Source organism: Lacerta agilis, chromosome 17 (genome assembly GCF_009819535.1).
Source record: "Lacerta agilis isolate rLacAgi1 chromosome 17, rLacAgi1.pri, whole genome shotgun sequence".
NCBI classification, from domain to species: domain Eukaryota; kingdom Metazoa; phylum Chordata; class Lepidosauria; order Squamata; family Lacertidae; genus Lacerta; species Lacerta agilis.
This window is the reverse complement of record NC_046328.1, coordinates 2451496-2472719: the sequence shown is the minus strand read 5'-3', so window position 1 is coordinate 2472719 and position 21224 is coordinate 2451496. Positions and strand designations below refer to the sequence as shown.

At 44.0% G+C, this 21224-nt stretch overlaps 1 protein-coding gene across 1 annotated transcript in view; it reads right to left on the bottom strand.

Moving 5' to 3' along the window:
* Positions 1 to 21224, bottom strand: part of NCOR2 (nuclear receptor corepressor 2) — a 355588-nt gene that overhangs the window by 238797 nt on the left and 95567 nt on the right. The window contains 1 exon segment of the mRNA XM_033174224.1: positions 782 to 909. Coding sequence (XP_033030115.1) covers positions 782 to 909 — 128 coding nt within the window.

The following is a 21224-nucleotide window of genomic DNA, read 5'->3' as shown; positions in this document are numbered from 1 at the left end:
TCTCGCTTGAATCTGGGGGGGGGGGGGCGCTCAGCTGCATGGACGGCTGCTCTTCCCCACTCCTCTGGCGAAGGGAGGGCGAGGGGGAAATGAGGGAAGCGCTTCTGGTGCCAGAGAAAGCTCAAAGAATTTGCTGTGGCCAGCCCTCACCAGCACTGCAGCCTCCAGCCACCAATAAATCCAAGAATCACAAAGGGGGGAGCGTGGGGGTGTGGGAAAGGGCCTCAAGAGGTCACCTAAGTCCACAACTGCTGCACCAAAGAAGGATTAATTAGGCTTGAGCTGCTCTTGACATATGTTTATGCAGGTCTATATTTAAAAACTTCCACTGATGGAAAAAGGAAGGAACTCCACGGCCTCTCTTTGGCAACCACTTTCAAGAAATGCTGTGAATTTTCTTCAGGCTATCATAGACCACAAAGCTGGGAAAGGCCACAATCAAATGATCTCACCAGGTATATCCCATACTTGAAAGCATCCCTTGCCAACGCTCATACAATTCTCAAGAAACCTCCAAAAGGAGGAAATGCTGGTTCCTGAGCTGGTTCCCATGTTCTGTGTACACTTCAAGGTACTGGATGAACAGATCAGTTTATTTTTCTGTCCATCTCCATTTTGGGTTTGCTCATTTTTGGGTTCATTTCATCCCACTTCTGCATTAACCCTTGGATGTTGGTGGTTGTTTAAACACGATAATTTCCCTACAGACCCACTTATATTGGTGCACAAAGCACTCTGCGCATAGCACTATACACGCAACCGCTCCTTGCATTCCCCTTACCTTTCATTCCCTGGCTGGAACTCCGATAGTAAGGACGGCCTCCTCCGCTGCGGCTGCAAGATAGACCCAGGGGGAAGGTGGGAAGGGTAGTCCCTGGAATGGTGCTGATACTCCAAGAGTCCCACATCCTGAGCAAAAAGGGAGGGGGAGAAAAAGAGACAAGATTTGCATAGGCTTTCACATAGGTTCCAGCTGCCTATTACACACTCTCAATCTTCCCCACAATAGGACTGTGTGCCTTCCACACTAAAAGCACATCCTCAAAAGATTCTGTAGCAAGGGAATATGCATTTTGTGACACACACACACCCCCATACACTATGCAAGCTTACATCCAACAATTTCTATGATTTATTCTGTTTGGGGTATTTTGCATCATTGTTTTGTAAGTCAGGGGTGAGCAGGAAGCTTTGAAGCAAACCAAAGCCCCTCTGGAAACCACACAAAATATATTTTTATTATGCCACCGCTCATTTTTGACAGGTATCACACACAAATGTTTCAAACTTACCTCTGCAGCCTCTAAAGACCAGAAACATGTTTGCTTTCACCCCTCTTTAGCCAATAAAAGGAAGATTGTTGGGGGGAGATAAGATAACAACAATGAAAGCTGACATTCCCAGAAAGTATAGTTCTGAATCACAGACCAACAGACTATGCAGAGCCTTGACCATAGTGAGCCATTTCTTCAGATGTTAGGAATGTATTAAACTGCCTCACACAAAGCTGACTGTCCAGCTCAGCACTGTGCACAATGACTGGAAGCAGCACTCCACCATTTCACACAAGGGTCTCTCTCATCCCTACCTGGAGATGCTGGCGTAGGGTGGGGAGGGGAACCTGGCACCAACTGCAAGCAAAGCAGATGCCCTACCACTCCTGCAGAGGATTACCGCTGAGGAGAACCTTGTCAGAAAGCCTGGAGGGCTGCTGCCAGTCAGTGCAGACAATATTGAGCAAGATGGACCATTGCAAAAGAAGAAGCAAAGTCTCAAAATGGTATTAAAAACAAGTCTTAATAGTCTGAGATACAGTGTCTTGATAGCAGAACCTGTGTCTTGTGCCTCTGAGAAAGGTTGTCAACAATCAAAATGGCCAGACATTTTATTGATCTGATATAAGAAAAAAAACCTGCTCCTTTTCTCTTATGGGGTACCCAAGAGCCCATATAGAGTCCTTTTGTAGGTTCTCTATCGGCAGGAAAAAATAACAGAGACCAACCAGAGAATATTGAGAAGCAAAGCAGCTAGTAGGCCTAAGCCTGATCTTTATTAACTGAAGAAGTGTGCATGCACATGAAAGCTCATACCAAGAACAAACTTAGTTGGTCTCTAAGGTGCTACTGGAAGGAATTTTTTATTTTGTTTTGACTATGACAGACCAACACGGCTACCTACCCGTAACTCTTTATTAACTGTTGCAACAGGGTGCTCCCCCACAAGCAGGGGAGAGGAGGGGGACCCAGAACAAAGGTGTGCCCGCCCTTATATAGACATTTTTAAATTGCCCGCCCTGGAGTCCAAGACCACCCCCAGAAACATCATACCTACATCACAGAAAAGGCGGCCTACAACAGAAATCTGAGTGTGTTGTTTATCTCATGTGTGGCAAATTACCTGATTACATTATCTGGGTTTGGCCACTCTTTTGTTATTATAACTACTTTATTCCTGAATCTAGGTCACGGGTCACAGGCTCACACCCCGTTCATATCTTGAAGGTGCCCTTAAGACAGGATTTGTGAGGAAAGAGACAATGGGGAGGTTTCCCACTTTGACCATGCAGAGAAATATTTGAGGTCAATTTGTTCAGGACCTTTTCTATGGGGTTTCAGACATGTGGTTTATATATACTGTACAATTGTGTGTGTGTGTGTGTGTGTGTGTGTCCCTTAAAATTCTTATAACACTTCTATGTTATTTGATCAAGACCTACACTTCAGTACCACCTTCCTTTTGCTTTTCAATACCATTCTGCACACACTTCCCCATCCCACTGCCAGACTATCACTATCCTGCCTTTCCTCCAAGAAGCTCAAGGTGGCTCTCCCTCCCCCATTTCACCTGTTGTAAACAAAATTTGCCCTTTTTCCCTTGTGGGGTATCCAAGAGCCTGTACAGAGTCCTTAAGTGGGTTCCCTATCGGTAGGAGAAAATAACAGAGGCCAACCAGAGAATATAGAGAAGCAAAGCAGCTAGTAAGCCTGATCTTTATTAAACTGTTGCATTAAACTTTATTAAACTGTTGCTCCCCCACAGGCAGGAGAGAGAAGGAGGACCCAGAGCCATGGGTGCAAGCCCTTATGTAGACTTTTCAAATTGCCCACCCTCAAACTCCAGACCACCCCCAGAAACATCATACATACATCACAGAAGGGGTGTAGCCCAGGACCCCCCCCCCCCCGCCTCCCAATACATCATACATACACCACAGAAAGAGGTGGTTTCCAGCAAAATCCTGTCTGGCAGAAAACCTGTCAATGGTCACAGATTGGACAGGCTGGCCATTCCTTTGTAATGATAAACTCTTAATTCCTGAGCCAGGTCACAGGCTCAGCCTATTCACACCTTAAATGTGCCCTTAAGGCAGGATTTGTGAGCACAGAGACAATGGGGAAGTTTTTTCATTTCCTCCCTCCTTGCAAAGAAACATTTGGTCAGTTTGGGGGAGTCAAAATGGTTTCAGGACTGTCTTCCTGTACTGTTTCAGACATGTGGTTATATATTTATGTACGTGTTTGCCTTGTACATTTAATTTATATATTTGAGACCTTAAATTCTTATAACACACCCTCACAACAACCCTGTGAGGTAAGCCAAGCTAAGAGATTGGGACCAATCCAAGGGCACTCAAGTGAGCTTCATAGTTGAGTGGGGATTTGAACCCTAGTCTCCCAGGTTCTAGTCCAGGGCCAACAACTTGCTCTGCTTCACAACTCGAAAGGGTTCCATGGGGAGGTTCCTGAAGGAAGATAGCTCTGACCTGAGCCATTTGCCATTATCTCAGGGATGTCTCTTCAAACACTCTCAGAAGGGAAATATTGTTTTCAGGGAGGGCAGGATGGAGGTGCTATTTTATTAAAAGGTGCGTCCATCTCATTCCTAAAGGTAAAGGGACCCCTGACCATTAGATCCAGCCATGTCCGACTCTGGGGTTGTGGCGCTCATCTCATGTTACTGCCCGAGGGAGCCAGCGTACAGCTTCTGGTGAACCAGAGCAGCACACGGAAACGCCGTTTACCTTCCCGCCGGAGCGGTACCTATTTATCTACTTGCACTTTGACTGCTTTCGAACTGCTAGGTTGGCAGGAGCTGGGACCGAGCAACAGGAGCTCACCCCGTCGCGGGGATTCGAACCGCCGCCCTTCTGATCAGCAAACCCTAGGCTCTGTGGTTTAACCCACAGCGCCACCTGCATCCCCTCCAAAAAGGAGAGGGCTCCCAGAGCCACAGTTTAATTAACTGAAAAGCTCTCTGCCACACCTATTAAACACCTTGATACCTCAGCTGTTCCTTATTAGCAGATATGGTGCCAGCCCACAAGAAAGGGAGGGGAGATGCTGAGCAAAGGACAAAGAGCAAATTACAGTGGTACCTCGGGTTACAGACGCTTCAGGTTACAGACGCTTCTGGTTACAGACTCCGCTAACCCAGAAATAGTACCTCGGGTTAAGAACTTTGCTTCAGGATGAGAACAGAAATTGTGCTCTGGCGGCGCAGCGGCAGCAGGAGGCCCCATGAGCCAAAGTGGTGCTTCAGGTTAAGAAGAGTTTCAGGTTAAGAAAGGACCTCCGGAACGAATTAAGCTCTTAACCCAAGGTACCACTGTATTTAGAACCTAGGCCAAAGCCACATGATACCAAGAGCAGTTTCATTTAAAAAAAAATGGAAGACCTGGCAGCCATAATGGAGTCACAGTGCAAAATCCATGAGGAAGGTAAGTCAGTACAGTATTTTAGCTGGGCCAAAGACGGATTTCAAAATCTCTCTTAAAAATCCTTAAAAGAACCTGAAGGGAGGGGGGTAACTCCTGATGTTGGGGATAGCTCTTCTTAAAAATCTTTTTACACACAGACACACACACACACCATCCTCACACATACAGCCAAGCGTATTGTGGAACCAAGATTCATCATACACAAACCTGTTTATAGGCCTGAAAGGTAAAGGATCCCTGCACTACCCTCTACCACATCCTTTTAAATCAGCCTTTGCCAACTTAGTGCCCTCCAGGACTTCAGAATGGAGTCTCTCCCAGTCCTACCTGGAGATGCTGGGGACTGAACCATGGACTTCCTGCATGCAAAGCAGATGCTCTACCACCAACCTATGACCTTCCTTATTTCAGTAGCTGAATGCAAGCCAAGTTATCAGAGCAGGGTTCATACAATCCTGGTGTTTACAGAACCAGAATTAGGCAGATGGTTGGATGGCCACCTGTCATGGATGCTTTAGTTGAGATTGGTGCATTGCTGGGGGTTGGACTGGGAGACCCTTGGGTCCCTTCCAACTCTGATTCTTTCTTTCTTTCTTTCTTTCGCACCCACCCCAAAAAAATGGTGCTGTCAAAAAGAAAAAATATATAAAGTATGAGGCAATAGCAATAGTACAGATGAAGCCCTCTGGGGTGTGCATTAAACATTTCACTTTTTGTAAGAAGTGAAAACAGAACATCTATCAAGCAGATGGAAAGAGCAGACAAAAAACAAGCGTTATTAGCCACAAACCACAGCCTGAGTCTAGGTTATCAGATGCATAATCTTTATGCATGGACAGCAAAAGTCTTTCTTTTCTTGGTCGCGCTGAGCTCCTGCTCTCAACATGAGCTGTGCGCACTTGCACACCAGACATTCAGAACTGCTCCACTTCATAGCAGCCTGCACCCAAAAGACATCTAATAGAAACCATTCTGTAGTTTTCTAATACACACGAGCAGCATGTTTCAAATTAAGGCAAGAACAAATACCCTTTGGCCCTACAGACACAAACTGTAACTGATGTGGTTAGAATAGCCTCCCTCAACTTTGACCCCTCTGTTTGGACTAGGAAGACCATCCGCCTCAGCCAGCATAGCCAATGTGTCCAGGATGATGGGAGTCCAGCAACATCTAGAGGGCCACAGGCTCCAATACCAGGAGACAGCCCTGTTCTCAGGACACGCTGAATGATCTTGTGGGAACCTTTCAAAATGCACTCCGCTTCTCTGCCCACATCTAAACAAATCACGCCACCCAAAAACAATTCTTCAGGTTGCTTATACAAGACCCCAAGCTTCCCTTGCCACACCTCTTCATGGGAACGTAGGAAGCTGCCTTATCCTGACTCCACGTAGCTCAGGGTATCAAGCAGTGGTCTCTCCCAATCCTATCCAGACCTTCTGCACGCAAAGCAGATGCTCTGCTGCTGAGCCACAGCATTTCCAAAAGCAATGAGCAAGTGCAGCTGGGAGAAGCCACCATCCTTCATCCACTTTTGGCATTTGGAGCAGGGAAGCATTCCATGAATGGGAGGCTGGGGATTAAAATAACTAATTTTCCTGGCCTCCCAAGAAAGAGAAATCTTTAAAATGCTTTTCTTTTGTTTCCCCCGCCCTTCTCTCTCTTGCTTTCATATATATTATTACTTGACAGCCCCAAAATTTCTTATTTCCTGACATTTCTGTCTTCATGGGAAGCTCCCAGCTGTAACCAGTGTGCCAGCTTGGCTTTTCTTTTCCTTGTTGCTTATCCTAACACCACCACAATAAAATCTTGTTTGTAACAGAGCAGAGTCCAGCCAAAAAGAGGAGACGTCTTTGCAGACGACATCGTGATATCTGTAGAAGAACCAATAGTGTCAATCCTGAAAGTATTACAAGAGATAAACAAATTTGGTGAGGTAGCAGGTCTTAAGATTAATAAAGATAAAAGCAAACTCTTGGTTAAAAATATGAATGATGAGAGTAAAAATAAATTACAAGATGTGTCTGGATTAAAGATTGAAAGGGAGGCTAAGTATTTAGGTGTAAATAATATAAATCTGTATAAAGATTTTTTTTTAATTATATCAGTTTGTATTTTTTCTAAATAAATAAATAAAATACATGCTGCAGGGAGAGGGATTGTAAACAGTAAGGTCAGAAGAAAAAGGGACAGAGAAAAGCACAAATAGTGATAAATACATTTTTAACAGTGACCATTCATGAATACCATGCTAATAACATAATCAGTACTGGTAAGCCATTAGCGTATGTAATGTGATGAAAATCCATTGTGCTGATTCAATCCGCAAGGGATAGCATTTGAACCTCTTGATTACAGTAATTATCATTCAGCAGTTTGCAAGTCTCTCTTGCAAGCTCCTCTCTGCTACTTTGACCACTGTAAGGTCAGTTGCTGAGGGCCCTGAGAAGCTGAAATGCTCCCCAACTTGTTTTTCAATATTGCCATTTCTGATATCAATTTTGTATTGAATTTTGTATTCAATTATTGTCTTGCACTGAGACTGGCCTGTTTCTCCTACGTAGAATACAGAAGGCCACTGTCAGCACTTTCAGGAAATGAGCAGGTAAATGATGATGTAGATGACATTATTAGGTCCCATAAAAGCATTACCATGACATGGGGAACAAAGTTGGCATCTGGATCTGCTAATCTGACCTGCTGCTGATAGTTAAATTAGCTGTTTTAGGTTGGGGATGGGGAGGAGGACTGTATCAAAGCAAACACAGGCCCCTGTAAGAGAGAAGCATCATTGTCTAGGATGGGCTGTAGTTAACTGAGGATACCTTTCCATGGCTTTAGTGGCTGTGGTTGTAAATCACTTTGAATCATTTCTGTGAGTAAAATGACCAATAAATATTAATAATAAAAATGACAAGAACTGGGAGCTGTAAGTGACAACAGGTCCCTTTTTATTCACATTAATAAATAATTTAAAAATGAACAAAGGGCAAAACCAGAAAGATATGGAGGTCTCGTATACCCTAGGTAGTGTGCTTGCTGACCTTGAGCCAGACATCCTGGAGAGTGAAGTCAAAAGGGCCTAATAACAAGCACTGCTAATAACAAAGCCAGTGGAAGGATGATGCTGTTAAGGTGCTACACTCAATATGCCAGCAAGTTTGGAAAACTCAGCAGTGGCCAGAGGACTGGAGAAGATCAGTCTACATCCCAATCCCAAAGAAGGGCAGTGCCAAAGAATGCTCCAACTACCGCACAATTGCACTCATTTCACACGCTAGCAAGGTTATGCTTAAAATTCTACAAGGCAGGCTTAAGCAGTATGTGGACCGAGAACTCCCAGAAGTGCAAGCTGGAATTCGAAGGGGCAGAGGAACCAGAGACCAAATTGCAAACATGCGCTGGATTATGGAGAAAGCTAGAGAGTTACAGAAAAACATCTACTTCTGCTTCATTGACTATGCAAAAGCATTTGACTGTGTCGACCACAGCAAACTATGGCAAGTTCTTAAAGAAATGGGAATGACGGATCACCTCATTTGTCTCCTGAGAAATCTCTATGTGGGACAAGAAACTACAGTTAGAACTGGATATGGAATAACTGATTGGTTCAAAACTGGGAAAGGAGTACGACAAGGCTGTATATTGTCTCCCTTCGTGTTTAACTTATATGCAGAATTCATCATGTGAAAGGCTGGACTGGATGAATCCCAAAACGGAATTAAGATTGCTGGAAGAAATATCAACCTCAGATATGCTGATGACACAACCTTGATGGCAGAAAGTGAGGAGGAATTAAAGAACCTCTTAATGAGGGTGAAAGAGGAGAGCGCAAAATATGGTCTGAAGCTCAACATCAAAAAAACTAAGATCATGGCCACTGGTCCCATCACCTCCTGGCAAATAGAAGGGGAAGAAATGGAGGCAAGGAGAGATTTTACTTTCTTGGGCTCCATGATCACTGCAGATGGTGACAGCAGTCACAAAATTAAAAGATGCCTGCTTCCTAGACAGCATCCTAAAAAGCAGAGACATCACCTTGCCGACAAAGGTCCGTATAGTTAAAGCTATGGTTTTCCCAGTAGTAATGTACGGAAGTGAGAGCTGGACCATAAAGAAGACTGATCGCCGAAGAATTGATGCTTTTGAATTATGGTGCTGGAGGAGACTCTTGAGAGTCCCATGGACTGCAAAAAAGATCAAACTTATCCATCCTTAAAGAAATCAGCCCTGAGTGCTCACTGGAGGCTCCAGTACTTTGGCCACCTCATGAGAAGAGAAGACTCCTTGGAAAAGACCCTGGTGTTGGGAAAGATGGAGGGCACAAGGAGAAGGGGACGACAGAGGATGAGATGGTTGGACAGTATTCTCGAAGCGACTGGCATGAGTTTGGCCAAACTGCGGGAGGCAGTGGAGGACAGGGGTGCCTGGCGTGCTCTGGTCCATGGGGTCATGAAGAGTCGGACACAACTGAATGACAACAATTAGACAAGGTTTTTTGACTAAAAATTTTTGCCAAAAAACTGGGGTCGTCCAATACACGGGTATTGGCATGGGGGGGGGGAGAAGCAGGGCGCCCGCCAGCTAGCTGGTTGGCAGGAGCGCAACTTCCCCCCCGATGCCGCTGCACGCGGGAAATGATCTAGGAAATGTTTCCTGCCCACAGCTGCATGGGGCAAGAAGCTCAACAACTTTGGACAATTTCTCCTCGTTTTCTTAAAACTGAGTCCCAAAAATGGGGGGGGGTGTTGTCTTATAGACAAAAAAGTACGGTATTTCCATAAATTTAGCATGGGTCTCTTAGTGATATGGGTGCCAAGCAATAAGTAGCACCCACACCAAACTTGCATAACTCATCTTTTCCCTGACTTTGCGGCCAGTGGCGTCACAGTGGGGGGGGGGAGCAGTGCGCCCCAGGTGCCATGTTTGGGGGGGGTTACAAGAAGGCACCCTGCAGGGGCTTGCAGTAGCCGCTGCCGGATGTAGAGCATCCTCCATTTGTGGCTGCAGCTGCAAGCAGCGGATCCCGGCACCGGTGGCAGACCGCTACGTACAGCGCATGTGCGGTGTCACACGTATGCACTGTACATAGTGATGCCACACATGTGGTGTACATAGTGGTTTGCCAGTGGCGCTGCTCAAGCGCTGTACCGACGGCGCTGGGATCCCTCCATCGCCACTACAGCCACGAGCAGAGGATCCCAGCACTGCCCGTACGGCGCTGGAGCAGTGGCGCCAGCAAACCACTACATACAGCGCATGTGCGCCGTCACTACGTACAGCGCATGCGTTGTATGTAGTGACGCCGCACATGCTCCCTATGTAGTGACGCCCCACCCCGGGTGTCACAACGCCTTCATTCGCCCCTGTTTGTGGCTAACATTAAAATCTCAACTGACTCACTTCCCTCTCCCAACCATTTCTGCTTACCCCTGCTCATTGAAAACCTGCACAAACACCCTAAAAATAAAGGAGGGAAAGTGATACCCTTCAAGCACTATTTTCTTCAGGGAGAGATAAGTCTACTGTTGAAGGAAGCCACATGGATTATTGCACAGGTGTCCTGTGTGGACAGCAAGTCAGGAGACTGAGCAAGATCAAAACTCGTGGTTTTTTTGTTTTAAAAAAGCCCAACAAAGGTAAAGCAGCACTAAGAAGAAATTAAGGAAAGCCCCAACTCTCTGAGTTTTGGCAAGAAGACCAACTTCCCAAAAAGCAACTGCCATCTTTAGACTAAAACCACAGCAACTGCAACAACATAGTTGTAAACTTGTCTGCCAGAACTTCCTTTGTGCCCCACATAGTTATTAATTGCAGCATTACACTTGTTTCCTGCCTTCATTTCAAGGAGTTCAGGGGCAGCCTAGGAGTCTCGCATCCACACCTCAGGCAGGCCTCCAGTCTGCTTCACTTCAACGATGTTAAATGGACTATTCAGACCAGCCAACCAGTTGCCCTCCACGTTTCAGGCTACAACGCCCATCTTTCCTAAATACTGGTAAAGCTGGCTGAGACCAAAGAGAGTTGTAGTCCAAAACATCTGGAACAAAACAGGTTGGAAAACGCTGGTTCAGGGCAGGTCCCCATTGTGAACCCTTCAGCTTCAGGTTTGTTCTGTGCAACAGCAGCCAGTCCTTTGTGGTAGTCAAACTGTCTCATGAGAATAGACAAAGAGCTTGCTGGATCAGGCCAATGGCCCATCTAGTCCAGCTTCCTGTTCTGACAGTGGCCAACCAGATGCCTCGGTGGGAAGCCTACAAAAAGGACCTGAGCACAACAGCACGGCAGCACCTTCCCCACTGGTGATTCCCAGCATCTGTAATCCAGAGGCATATTGCCTTTGACAGTGAAGGAAGAACAGTGTGGCTCATAACCATCAACAACATGATCCTCCAAGAATTTGTCTAATCCTCTTTGAAAGTCATCCAGGTTGGCAGCCATCTTGCAGGAACAACTCCCCTAGTTTAACTATGAGTTGTGTGAAGCAGGACTTCCTTTTGTCTGCCCTGAGTCTCCCAACACTCAGCTTCCTTGGGTGACCCCCAAGTTTTAGGGCTATGAGAGAAAGAGAAAGCTTTCCTCCACCACTTTCTCCAGGCCATGCATGACTATAGACAAGTGGTGATCACAACAAGCTTCCCCTTAATTGTATTCCCAGTTTTTGTGAGTTCACTCCTATGGTCATCATGACAAGCCACATTTGCATCCAGCTTTTCCTCCAAAACATGCAAGAGCTGTATGGTTGGGGAAGTCCCTTCTGAAAGGAGCTTGGTCCCTACATTACATTCTTTCCAGCAGTCTTTGCCAAACTAGCACTCTCCACGAGTTTGGACTTCAACTCGCACCAGCCTCACCAGCATGGCTGTGTTAGCTAGGGCTGATGGGAGTTGTAGTTCAAAACAACTGGAAGGTGCCTAGTTTGCGTAAAAGGTAAAGGGTAAGGGGACCCCTGACCGTTAGGTCCAGTCGTGTCTGACTCTGGGGTTGCGGCGCTCATCTTGCTTTACTGGCCGAGGGAGCCAACATACAGTTTCCAGGTCATGTGGCCAGCATGACTAAGCGACTTCTGGTGAACCAGAGCAGAGCATGGAACCGGAGCAGAGCATGGAAACGCCGTTTACCTTCCCGTTGGAGCGGTACCTATTTATCTACTTGCACTTTGATGTGCTTTCGAACTGCTAGGCAAATATGCCCTACACACTAATAATAATTTTATTATTTGTACCCTGCCCATCTGACTGAATGAAAAAGAAACTTGACCTTAAAATCTGTTTCCATTCTTCTTATGGAAAACTCCTTAAAATTACTACACAGATGGCATCACGCTTCTTTGCAAATGTTAAAAATGTTTTCCTCTATGTCACCCAATAGTTGGAGGGGTTGCAATAAACTTGGTATATATTATCATTTATTGTGGGAATGTAAGCTGGTGCAAGATTTTTTGAACTCTGGGGTTGCGGCGCTCATCTTGCTTTACTGGCCGAGGGAGCCAACATACAGTTTCCAGGTCATGTGGCCAGCATGACTAAGCGACTTCTGGCGAACCAGAGCAGTGCACGGAAATGCCATTTACCTTCCCGCTGGAGCGGTACCTATTTATCTACTTGCACTTTGATATGCTTTAAAATTGCTAGGTGGGCAGCAGCAGGGACTGAGCAACGGGAGCTCACCCCATCACAGGGATTCGAACCGCCGATCTTCTGATCGGCAAGCCCTGGGCTCTGTGGTTTAGACCACAGTGCCACCCATGTCCTACTAGTTTGAGTAGGCTGTCTTAAAGGCTTATTTTTTCAGTGCTTCCTTTCCCAAAAAAGTAAAGCTGGCTCATGTGATCAGAGCTGATTTCTCACTGTGACATATACGGTACCAGTCTGAAATGCCTATGCATCTTTCTTTCATTTACCGGTATACCACTTTGTGAGAACATGGTTCTAAAAGACTGACTGTGAATGCTTAAACAAATGTAGGAAACTCTCTCATTTCAATCTCATGATATCACTTTGAGGTCCAGGACCGCTCAGTAACCTTCACAACCAGGCAGGGATTTTAACTTGGGTCCCCCTGGTCTAAGTGCAGCATTTCATGTGCTACAGGCACAGGTCAGCACAATACATTTAAGAGAGCTTGTGAAGGGACTCATGTATTCCCAAGGGTATGACATCTTGAAATTTATCAACGGAGCACAAGGGCTCCAGCACTAATGCATGGAGACCTCTAAGATAGCAGGACTGTATTTCAAAACAGAAGGGCCTGTTTGGGCAAGAACTGGCCAGAAAGTGGGTTTTTCCAGAGGTTTGAGGCTACTGCCAAAATATGTGGCGGTGCTCATTAGTTTAGAGAGAGATTAGACAAATGTATGGAAGATAGGTCCATCAGCTGCCAGAAAACGTAATGGAAACTCCATGCACAAAAGCATAATGCACAGTTGTACCTTGGATCCCAAATGCCTTGCAAGTCAAATGTTTTAACTTCCAAACGCCGCAAACCCAGAAGTGAGTGTTCCGGTTTGCGAATGTTCTTTGGAACCTGAACGTCCAACGCGACTTCCACGGCTTCCGATCGGCTGCAGGAGCTTCCTGCAGCCAATTGGAAGCCGTGCCTTGGTTTCCAAACGTTTTGAAAGTTGAACAGACTTCCAGAACGGATTCCGTTTGACTTCCAAGGTACGACTGTATCTGAAAATCAGTTGCTGGGGGGCAACTGGAGGAGTCTTCTTCCTGTATAGCCAGCTTGTAGACTTCCATAGCTGCGAAGAGTTTTGGCTCAGTGGGAGAGCATCTGCATTGCAGGCAGGAGGTCCCAGTCTCTATCCCTGGCATCTCCATGTAAGGATAGGAATATGGAGAGCTACTGGCAGTCAGTGTAGACAAAACTGAGCTAGATGGACCAACGTTCTGCTTCAGTATAAGGCAGCTTCCTGTCTTCCCAGATGCAGCCAACCCACTTTAGGAAGCTGGTTGCTGGACTGGGTGGAACTCTGACCTGCCCCTGCAGGCCTCTTCTTCCGTTCACAAAAAACAAAACCTGGGTGTGGGTGGGTGTAAAACTCATTGCATGTGACTGACAGAGGAATGTGCAAGATTACAGGGTGGAGAGGAGAAGTGACCAATGACTGATCATTGAACTTTCATGTGCAGGTCAAGGATGGTCAACAGAGGCTCCAAAGGCATCTGGAGTACCGTATAAACAAAACTATGCTTCCACAGCTCATTACACACACTGCTCTTCTCCTTCCATGACAACCACATCTTTGACATATGCACGGTAATCTCCACACATATTGTAATTCAACAGATTAGCACCTGAAACTCTGTCATAATAGGCTACACAAAACACACAATAGTGTAAACATGTCTGTAAGACACATTTAGATCTAAAGAAAATTCTGATAGCATTTGTTGTTGTTGTTGTTGTTGTTGTTGTTGTTGTTGTTGTTGTTACTACTACTTATTTAGCCCAAAACATCTGGAGGGCTCCAGCTTGACAAAGGAATAAGTGTATCATTAAAGAAACAAGAATTATTAAAAAAGGAATCCACACAGTTACACCGAGAACACACATCTGGAATCCTTCTGAACCTTACATCCATCACTAATGAGGGTCAGGCCAATTTTTACTTTCCTGGTGCGGGAGACATTTCTGGGAGCAAGCCAGAGGCACAAAATCACCAAGGCTTGTACCTGTTTTTCATTTTTTAACATTCATATTTACTCTTTCAAAATAAATTAAAAAATTGTCCAGTAGCACTTTAGAGACCAACTAAGTTTGTTCTGGGTACGGTAAGCTTTTGTGTGCCTGCACACTTCTTCACATATGACTGTGACAGACCAACACGGCTACCTACTTGAATCTAGAATCATTTTTACTCAGTTTTTAAAATTGATATTTTCAGCATTTTTTAAAAAAGAAGGGGTTCTCTTCCTTTCTTTGCCACATCCAAAGAGAGATTTCTGGGAAATCCTTCTGCCCTAAACAATTTCAGGTGGGCTGGACTCATTTGAATACAATAATTAAATTGCCTTTTCTGGACAAAAGAGAATGGGAGAGGGGAGGACAGGAAAGAAAAGTGGGATAGCACCTATTTTAGTATTTTTCTAGCTCTCAGGCATGTAATAATGTTCACCGTTTGGTCCAGAATAAAAGCCTGTGTGTCAACCTAGAGAGAACAACCTGTGAGTTAGGAGGCAGGAGAACCATGGCTAAATGGTGGCCTCCCATGCAGTAAACACAGGAGGTCCCTGGTTCAAACCCCAGCATCTCCAGATCAAAAAAATATACAGTGGTACTTTGGGTTACAAACTTAATTTGTTCCGTAGGTCCGTTCTTAACCCGAAACTCTTCTTAACCTGAGGCGCGCTTTCGCTAATGGGGCCTCCTGCTGCTGTCGCGCCACTGGCACATGATTTCTGTTCTTATCCTGGGGCAAAGTTCTCAATCGGAGTTTGTAACCCGAAGTGTTTATAACCCAAGGTACCACTGTAGAGTTGATGAGAGAAGATCGTTCTGGAGTGATGATGCCAGACAAAGGCGACATGGGTGCTGCTGTGGTCTAAAGGCATATGTTTCAAAGAAGCATGTCCATATTACATCTCCAGCAAGGAGCTACATTACATAGCCCTTTCTTATACAAACTTAAGGGGGTTCAATAGGTTCTAAATAGTATTTTGCATTGTAAAAGTCTTGGCTTAAGATCCACTGATACATCATACCAAAGCCACGGCATTTTCCCACTGTCTAGGTAATATTTATTCCAATCATTTCGTAAACCCTGCATATCAAACTTATTTGTTGATAATAAAAATCTATAAAAAGTAATCACTGGCTTTTTAGTTTCAAATGATTTAGCCAATTGCAAAGGCCACCCGACACAGCAAAGTTACTAAAATATGTAGCTGCAGGTATTACCACTGGGCCACCGTTGACAAGTGGCAGTTTCCCCTTAGAGCAGAGCTTTCCAAACTGTGTGTCGCAACACCTTAGTGTGTTGGCTGCAGTGAGTAGGTCTGTCACACAAACACTCCCAGTGCTCCTCCAGGGGCTGGAAAGGGGTTAGTTTAACCTCTGGCTTGTTAGTAAAACTGAAATACTGTGTGGTGAAATGATGCTCAGGGTGGATAAAAATCAATGATTTCTTTTTAAAAAAATAATTTAAACCGTATTTTTTAAATTTAAATTGGATTTTATTTAAATCAGATTTTTTTATTTAAATTGGATTTTATTTAAATCAGATTTTTTTAAAAAAAATTAAATCGGATTCTTAAAATAAAATGTTTTTGGATGAAAAAATCTTTCTAAAGATAGTTTTCTACATTATAGTCCAAAGACTATTCAGCAGGAAATAAGGATTTGTTTAAGTTTTTCATGTGTGCTAAAACTCAGTCTAGGTAGTTTTTTTAATTGTTTAACCACATCAGTTAAAGAACATGGATACAGATGCTATAATGTTATTGTTTTAGTTAAATAAATTGTTTAAATTGTTATTAAGGAAATGATTATTTTTCTCCTTCCAATAAAGTACAGCAGAAAAGTTGTCCAAATATAAACAGTTAACTTATTAAACCTCACAATAATTTCATAATTATCGGTCTATGTATTTCTAATAGTATAATCAAATCAGTAATTTTTGATATAACTGTAAAAACTATTCTGAAATTTTATTATTCCAAAAATGAAACCTTCATCTGGTTGTAAATATTAAAATTATACCAGCAAGAATGAGTGTTTCTATTTAAAAATGATTTAAATAAAGTCTTACTGACTAGTGATTTTGTATGATCTGTGTGGTGGTTGCTCGCGGGTAACGAGGCAAGAGTCCAGCCTGTCTTTTTACAGGTTTATTGTGCATGCTATGTATAGTGCAGAGCTACAATTCCATGTCTGTATCAGTCGCTCACAGAATCCGGGGGGGGGGGGCCTTCCGGTTGCAACCCCAACATAAGAATTTCGGCACCCCCAGTCTCCGCCTCCCCTGCTTGTGTTTCACCCCTCTGTGCTGGGCAGGGGGAGCGCAGGGTCTCTACAACATCCCCAGAGCCCCTACGCTCATGGCCCATGGTTCCCTGCCCTTCCCCACTTGAGACGCCGCTGTTCCCTCCACTGGAGGAGGAGCTGCTAGTCAGATGGGGCATGGGCTCCCTTCCACCACCTTGCGCTCAACCAGGGACTATTATTTAAATCGTGATTTAACTCAAATCCACCGTGATGCATGTCTACAAGGTGTGTCACCAACACGAAAAGTCTGGAAAGCTCTGCCCTAGAGCATTGTATGTATAAAATTTGTCTTCCTCATCTATCAGTTGGTCCTATGTCAATACACATGTTACTGTTCAGTTTTTCCATATTACTATCTTTTTCCAATTATTGTAGTAGGATTTCCCCACAGAATAAGTTTTAGCATGTGAAAATGGATCAAATTTATTATTCTTAGCCAATATATTCCATATCTTTCTAACTGACTTAATTGTTCCAAGAGTTGTTGGAACTTTCAAATATTTTGATCCTAATACTGTCCAGAAAGCTAGAGAGTTCAAGAAAAACATCTACTTCTGCTTCATTGACTACGCAAAAGCATTTGACTGTGTCGACCAGAGCAAACTATTGCAAGTTCTTAAAGAAATGGGAGTGCGAGATCACCTCATTTGTCTCCTGAGAAATCTCTATGTGGGACAAGAAGCTACAGTTAGAACTGAATATGGAACAACTGATTGGTTCCAAATTGGAAAAATTATGGAAAGAATGGTGGAAATTTACAGCCTGGGGGGGATTAGGGAAAATATGATTAAAATGTTTTATAAATGGTATATTACCCTGGTTAAATTGCACAAAACGAAAGATAATCTTTGTTGGAGATGTGGTAAAGAAACAGGGACATTTATACATATGTGGTGGCATTGTGGGGGGGGGGGGATTGGATTCAAATTTTTGAAGAAATTAAGCAAATATTGAAATATAATATTTTAAAAAAATCCAGAAGCTTTCTTATTAGTTATATTAGATGAAGGAATTAAAAAAGAAGATGAGAAATTATTTCTCTATGCGGCAGCGGCAGCAAGGATATTAATTGCAACATACTGGAAGAGACAAGAAGTACCAAATATCCAAGAATGGCAAGAGAAATTATATAGTTATCTGGATTTGGCTAAGCTAACAGAATTAGTAAAAGGAGGAAGTCATAAAAAAAAATATTAAAGTTGGGAGAAATTTGGGGAATACATGAAAAACAATGCCCTACCATAAAAACTTGGATCCATTTCTAACCCTCCGTATCGTTAAGGGGGGGAAAGGATAAGAGGTTATTTAATTTGTAAGGTATGTGGTCTACTGTTAAAAGGAAGCAGTAGCGAATGATTTAGTCAAATAACCTGAGAGGATGGCAAGTGGAAGTCTAACAAGTTGCTAAGATTGAGTGTTGAATGCAAGTATTATGATTTATTTTGTTGGATTAATGAGTTTTGATTTATTTCTGTTAGAATGAATAAATATGTGAGATTTGTTTTGTTATATTTTATTTATTATTTATTTGGTGTATTTGGTTACGTTGTTATTTATTATTAGTTATTTTTGTTGTTTAGTTTGCTTTGTTTTGTTTTTATTATATGGTATGATATAATTTTTTTATGCCTGTTGTCTTTGTCCATGGAGTTTTCTTGGCAGGGATACTGGAGTGGCTTGCCAGTTCTTTCTCCAGGTGGAAATGGAGGCAGTGAGAGATTTTACTTTCTTGGGCTCCATGATCACTGCAGATGGTGACAGCAGTCATGAAATTAAAAGACGCCTGCTTCTAAGGAGAAAAGCAGTGACAAACCTAGACAGCATCTTAAAAAGCAGAGACATCACCTTGCCGACAAAGGTACATATAGTTAAAGCTATGGTTTTCCCAGTAGTGATGTATGGAAGTGAGAGCTGGACCATAAAGAAGACTGATCGCCGAAGAATTGATGCTTTTGAATTATGGTGCTGGAGGAGACTCTTGAGAGCCCCATGGACTGCAAAAAGATCCAACTTATCCATCCTTAAAGAAATCAGCCCTGAGTGCTCACTGGAAGGACAGATCCTGAAGTTGAGGCTCCAGTACTTTGGCCACCTCATGAGAAGAGACGACTCCCTAGAAAAGACCCTGGCGTTGGGAAAGATGGAGGGCACAAGGAGAAGGGGACGACAGAAGATGAGATAGTTGGACAGTGTTCTCGAAGCGACTGGCATGAGTTTGGCCAAATTGCGGGAGGCAGTGAAAGATAGGTGTGCCTGGCGTGCTCTGGTCCATGGGGTCACAAAGAGTCAGACACGACTGAATGACAACAAAATACTGTCCACCCAATCAAAGGCATTACATATGTATATTCTAAGGTTGCACAATTTTGGAGATTAAGACCATCAGCAGGTCTCCAATGCCTGATACTTGTCAATAAACAAGTAATAAATAATAAATAAATCCACCTTCCTTAATTTGTAATTTGCAAATTGTGACAGCATTGGGGGGGGGTGTCTTTCCCATTACCTGTTACCTGGTTCTTGACTTTTCTTCAACTGGAGAGGCCCGGGACTAAACTATAAGACCTTCAGCATGCAAAAGGATGCCCCAGACCACTGAATTCTAGTCTTCTCCCCCTGAGGGAAGCACTGAAAGTACAGCAGTAAATGTGTTTGCCAAATAAGATCATCTGCAGCTGTTCAATTTCCCTGCTTCTTCCTAATCAGTGGGAAAGCCATTTGCAATGGAAAAGTTCAGTACTGTAGCAGCCGAGCAATAGGATCCGCCTCAAACAAATAGGTACAAAGCCAACATTGCTCTCTGTGAATCATTTATAGCAGCACAGAGTAAATGGAGCTGCAGCACACCAGCACGTACCTGAATGCTACAAAGAGCCAAAGACTATAGTATCATCACAAGGAAAAACAGTGGAGACATATTTAGGTCCACTTATGAGAAATCCTCCATCCTTGGCAAACAGATGTTCCCTATTAAGGCAGCAAGGGGAAGGGCTATAGCTCAGTGCCAAGAGGGTCTGTTTTACATGCAGAAGGTCCCATGTTCAAACCTTGGCATCTCTGAGTAGGGCTGGGAGATACCCCTGGCTGAGAGAGCCACTGCCAGTCACTGCAGGCAAAAGCTGAGCAAGATGGAGCAATGGTCTGACGTGTAATAAGGCAGCAAACTATGTTCCTAAGGAACTAGAAAATCTAGTGGTGGGAACACGACACCTCTTGTCTCTGCACTGCCATGGTGGCTTGCCAGAAAGGCGAGCAGCTTGCCGACTCTTTGTTCAGATGGCAGTACTAGAGCTACCACTTTCAGTGGGGATCAAATGAGCCAATGGAGTCCCACCTGTATTATAAATCGTCTGATTCTGGCCCAGTTTCTCAGTCCATGCAATTCGTTACTCTGAGCAAGTTGAGCTTCTAGAATCTTTGACCCTGCTTGCCAGCTTGGCTGGCTGGCTGGCTGCACTCCAGAGCCCCAACCCAGACCATCACCATAAGCTAGCTGGTCCAACTAAAACTCCCACATTGCTTCCAAAAGCATTCGAGGGTTTTGCTCGGCCTTTGCAGAAAGCAAGTTCCAAGAAAGAGCCACAACTTGTAAGGATAACTATCCATGTCCGTTTACTGATCTATTAATAATAATGTTATTAAATATTGCTCAGTGCTTGTTATCAAGCAGCTACGACAGGCTCCATCTCACCAGCATTCCAAAAATGATTGCCACCGGTAATGTTTTTGCCTGGCTGAAATGTGTCCTTGAACTCTTGCCTGCCTGGATTAGGGATTGAGAAATACAATAGTTCTTCGTGCAACAAACTCTGGAATTCACTCCCAGGAGGCAATCATGGTCACCAACTTCAAAGGCTTTAGAAGAGAATTAGACAAATTCGTGGAGAGAGAGCTATCAATGGCTACTAACCATGACGGCCGTGCTCTGTTGGAGGCAGCAATGTTTATGAATACCAGGAAACTACAAGCGGGGAAGAGTGTTCTTGTGCTCATGTGTTATAAGAATTCAGACCACCAAACAAAGCATTAACAGGAGCCCCTATATTGTTATTATATATAACAATATCCTGCTTCCTGGTTTTCCGCAGACACCTGGTTGGCCTCGATGAGAACAGAATGCTGGACTAGATAGATGGGCCACTGGACTGATCCAGCAGGCTGTTTTATGTCATTAGAGAGGGTTGTGTGAAAATGTGCAGAAACTGGGCTACAGTATAAATGTAAATTGTGCATCTGTTGTTGCACCTTCTTTTTCTTCTGGCCCCACCCATCACCAGCATATGGCCAAAACGTGTTATTGTTCTGGAAAGGGTTCCTTAGCCCTGTCTTATGCAGTTAATAGCTACAGGAACCCTACCAAAAAACAGAATTCTCTGCATTTAAATTTCTCTAAGAAGATAAAAAGGATGCTGTTGATCAAGCAGGTTGCCCTAACTCACAGCTGCCTGCCCCAGCTTTTTCAAACAAGAGTTGCAGATTCAAGACAAAATAAGGGATCTGGCACTCCTTTGT